The sequence below is a fragment of the Drosophila gunungcola genome, unplaced genomic scaffold (assembly GCF_025200985.1).
Source record: "Drosophila gunungcola strain Sukarami unplaced genomic scaffold, Dgunungcola_SK_2 000001F, whole genome shotgun sequence".
NCBI classification, from domain to species: Eukaryota; Metazoa; Arthropoda; class Insecta; order Diptera; family Drosophilidae; genus Drosophila; species Drosophila gunungcola.
In genome coordinates, this window is record NW_026453197.1 from 19,801,528 (window position 1) to 19,806,156 (window position 4,629).

General features: G+C 33.1%; 1 protein-coding gene across 1 annotated transcript; it reads left to right on the forward strand.

Moving 5' to 3' along the window:
* Positions 1 to 2,658: 2,658 nt before the first annotated feature.
* LOC128262023 (uncharacterized) lies at positions 2,659 to 3,040 on the forward strand. The gene has a single exon (XM_052996033.1). The coding sequence runs from the start codon at positions 2,768 to 2,770 to the stop codon at positions 3,020 to 3,022; it is 255 nt and encodes an 84-aa protein (XP_052851993.1). The 5' UTR covers positions 2,659 to 2,767; the 3' UTR covers positions 3,023 to 3,040.
* The last annotated feature ends 1,589 nt before the right edge of the window (positions 3,041 to 4,629 follow it).

Consider the following 4,629-nt stretch of genomic DNA (forward strand, 5'->3'; position numbering starts at 1 on the left):
AATGACCTAAACCCAGTTCCTTTAATTGCATAACTTTTCTCTCAGATATCCGATTTTGAAAAGGCATACCTCCTAAGGTTTGTGGTTTAGTGTTCTTCGATTCTGCATTCAAATTACAGTCTTGTATTTTGTGTTGATTTTTTAAGCGATTTAATGAAATTTAAATTAAACAAAAGGCTTTGCAGAAAACTGACTTAAATCCATCACAATTAATTCCATAACTTTTCTTACAGATATCCGATTTGGAAAAGACGTAGTTCTGACGGTTTTTGATTAGTTTCCCATAAATCTGCGTTTAAATATTGGTTTGTAATTTCAGGTCGATTTTCTTGAAATTTTTATGATGGTACCCCTTTCAATTTTTCCCAAATATGGATGTTTGTCGAAAAATGACCTAAACCCAGTTCCTTTAATTGCATAACTTTTCTCTCAGATATCCGATTTTGAAAAGGCATACCTCCTAAGGTTTGTGGTTTAGTGTTCTTCGATTCTGCATTCAAATTACAGTCTTGTATTTTGTGTTGATTTTTTAAGCGATTTAATGAAATTTAAATTAAACAAAAGGCTTTGCAGAAAACTGACTTAAATCCATCACAATTAATTCCATAACTTTTCTTACAGATATCCGATTTGGAAAAGACTTAGTTCTGACGGTTTTTGGATTAGTTTCCCATAAATCTGCGTTTAAATATTGGTTTGTAATTTCAGGTCGATTTTCTTGAAATTTTTATGATGGTACCCCTTTCAATTTTTCCCAAATATGGATGTTTGTCGAAAAATGACCTAAACCCAGTTCCTTTAATTGCATAACTTTTCTCTCAGATATCCGATTTTGAAAAGGCATACCTCCTAAGGTTTGTGGTTTAGTGTTCTTCGATTCTGCATTCAAATTACAGTCTTGTATTTTGTGTTGATTTTTTAAGCGATTTAATGAAATTTAAATTAAACAAAAAGCTTTGCAGAAAAGTGACTTAAATCCATCACAATTAATTCCATAACTTTTCTTACAGATATCCGATTTGGAAAAGACTTAGTTCTGACGGTTTTTGGATTAGTTTCCCATAAATCTGCGTTTAAATGTTGGTTTGTAATTTCGGGTCGATTTTCTTGAAATTTTTATGATGGTACCCCTTTCAATTTTTCCCAAATATGGATGTTTGTCGAAAAATGACCTAAACCAAGCACTTTTAATTGCATAACTTTAAAAATGGGTTACCTCTAAGGATTTGTGCTTTCACTATCTATGAATCTGTATTCAAATTTTGGTCTTAATTTTTGTGGGTATTTTCTGTGCGATATATTAAAATTTCAATTCTTCCAGAAAAGTGTTTAAAACCGGCAGTCCCAAGCCTGTAACTTTTCTTACAGATATCCGATTTTAAAAAGGCATACCTCTACAGTTTTTTTAGAGTAAATTGATTTTTTTTCAGATTTTATTTAAGTGTATTTTAGTTGTCAAAAAACTTAAACAAATGTTAAAATTTTAAAATAAATTTTAGTTGTATTGAAGTGTATTTAAAAAGCAGTTCTTTCAAACAGCGTTTCTTTCATCTTCTTGTGTGAAATTTTCAGGATTTTTGCGGCATTTAGGGTAGTTGTAGTGGCAGTTGAGTAATTTCCAGCAACATCTGTGGGCAGCCGTCGCGTTTCCGCTTCCCTTACACCCTTCTGCGACTTCCGTTTCCGCTCCTTACCCCTCTCCACCCGCCCTTATCATTATTGCTCATCAAGCGTTTCTAATGAAGTCGTATAAATTGAAAACTTTCAAAGCATGTGAGCGTGTCCTTTATCTCCTTTCCCGCCCATCACTTTGTCCTTTTTGTGGCGTTGCGGCTTATGTGTTTTGCTTTATAGCCTTCTCGGCTCCATTTTTTCCGCTCGTCATTTTAGCCAGTGTTTTTTTTATATCTCTCCCCACCATTAAATGTTTATTTTCCTGCGGTTTTTGCACGCTTTCTTTGGATTTTGTTGATGTGTATTTTTCGGACTTTTTGTGCAAACTCACATAATCAGCTTTAAGCTCTCTATGCCTGCAGCTTTGTAAGCTGGCACACACCAGTAAATATTTACCAGCAAACTCGGTTTGTTTGTTCGGTCTCGACCGCTCTCGATTTAATGCTAATTTGGTGTTTCAGGCTCGTAAATAATTACAACTGCCCAAGGACAGACACGAGCCTTAGGTATAGTTTAGTTTTAATGATTACAAATGATTAAATAAATATATTTAAATGTACATTTGATTTGTATATGTAAATGATTTTGTATAACAAAATGTTAAAGAAAATAGTAAAAACAGAATATTATTTTTAAAATACATACACCAATCTTAACTATATTATTTTAATACCAATATAATATTTTGCAATGGAAATGTGCAAATTCATGACCTTAAATAAATTTTAGGTAGTTGTTTTCTCCAAACTATTCACTTGGGATAATTTGGGACAAAAGTCTAAAGTTTCTTTTATAAAATGTTTTCAAATTTTAAATGCTATGTATCTTTATATAACGTCAAGATTTTGTATATATTTTTGAAATTATTATTATAACCCACTTAAGTATTTTATTATTTCCCTGCGTAAATTTGGGACAAAGCTATCAAATTCCTTTTCCTTTTTTAACCCTCATATATATTATTATGTATCCACTTTAGCATTTTCTGTCATGAAAATGTCACTTTTTGGTTAAAACTATTGAAAACTTACAAATTTTGAACATCTAAATTTTAGTTTTCTGAGCTGGGGCATTTTTCTTTCTTGCCTTTATAATGGTGTGCCGCTTTAATCCCTTTTATATAGGACCAGTGCCGCCAAGCTGCTGTACGGATCTGAATCCTGATTGTAATTGCCCAGCCTGTTCGCCAGATACTGGGTATCAGGAGCCTCGACCCGTTAATGAGGACTGCAAGGGAGTATCCAAAAAGGAGACCAAGGAAAGCAAATGTAATCCACCATGCAAAGAAGCCCCCAAGAAAGAAAAGTCTAAGAAGCCCAAAAAGAAAGATACTAAAAACACAAAATAAAAAGAGTTTTTGCCAATACTTAAGCAATTTAAAAATTCCAAGTGTTTATGGGAATTACTCATAAGATTCTTTAGCATTCACATGCCTTGGAAAGCTAAAAAATCAAATTATGGTGCAGATCAAAACCTCCCTTAACTTGGCTTTATTAAATTCAATTACACGCAGCTCATACATATACACCTAAATCCATATATACCTCACATCGAATCAAAGTCAACCACCACAAATATTTTTTCAAATTTAATTTTCCTATAAGAAAAAAGGCAAAAACATGAAGATACGGTCATAAGAACGTAATAAAAGGCAATAAAATTCGTATATAGAAAAATATGGCAGAGCTGCAGACAACAAACAATTTGTTCAAGTTAACGTTTTCTCTCCAACAGAAGTTTTCTTTTCCTTCATCTTTATTTTCCCGACCTTTCCCGCTCTTCCACGCTTTTCCTTTGGCTCCTTGAGGCGCTCTAATTTCATTTGCTCCCTGGAGGTGGAAAAGGGCGGGAGGGCTTGTAATTGATTTCATTAAATCATTTGCCTAGCGAAGGAGAACGCAAATTGTTAGACAATAGGAAATTACTGAATTAGAGCCATTTTTCCAAAACTCCTTTTCCATTTTGGACAAGGGAAAATCAGCTATGACATGTTGTCCAACAAGTTATTGCATGTGTAGCAGACTTTGCTTATTTTTTCATTTCCCATTTGCATTTTTCTTTTGCGTTTACTCAGTTATTTGCTTGCGGCTACTGAGTCATAAACATTTTTCTTTTCCAATTTCCTTTGGAAAATGCATGAGCGGGAAATCGATGTTCAAAGTTTAGAGTTTTAGTTGCTTAGTGATGTTTAGTTAGTTCTTAGGTTAAGATCGATTTCCTAAGATATTTCTTAGTAAGAATATTTGTAAACTAGTAAGAATATTTTTGTTGACACTTAATAACCTTTTTCTAAAGTTCCAAAATATCATTATTTAAATAAATAATGTAGACGGCTTTAAACTAAAGCATAAAGTATGATAATTGAAGAACAAAATTCTATGCATCATATGATAATTAAATAAGTATTGTAGACTTACAAGGAAGTTTTAATATTTGTTAACTTTTAAATTATATATATAGAAATAAACCAGTAACTTTTCTTTTTTAAAGTCAACCACAATTTAACAAACATTACTAGAGTACATTACTCATTTCAATAGTTTGTTATGCTTTAAAATTTTATTATTGAGTTTTGAAAATATTTATATAAGTACCTAACTTTTGAGAATTTTATTTTTCCACAATCTGCATTTTTTCTGTTTCCTTAAATTGCAGCTCCCTTTTTTCAGCTCATGTGTCACCGAAATTGTTATCCTTTCGCTCGGTGGCTTACTCCTGTCGCTTCGCAAATGGAATACGTATTTTTCTTGGCTCATCTTTGAAATCTCTGCAGCTCCGCTAAAGCCAAAGCTAAAAGAATCTTCTTCTATTTCCGCCCGTCGGAGCTCTTGGCCTCATCCACATCCACTTGGCCCGCTTTCCGCCGTCGTCTTGCCCATTATATATGCATACCGATGCAAATTTCTGGCCGGGCTTCATTTATCATTGACGCTCTGACTTTTATTCAAGCCATAA

What these genes read in the sequence shown, in the direction of transcription:
- LOC128262023 (XM_052996033.1), top strand. Translation starts at nt 2,768, where the DNA reads ATGGTGTGCCGCTTTAATCCCTTTTATATAGGACCAGTGCCGCCAAGC.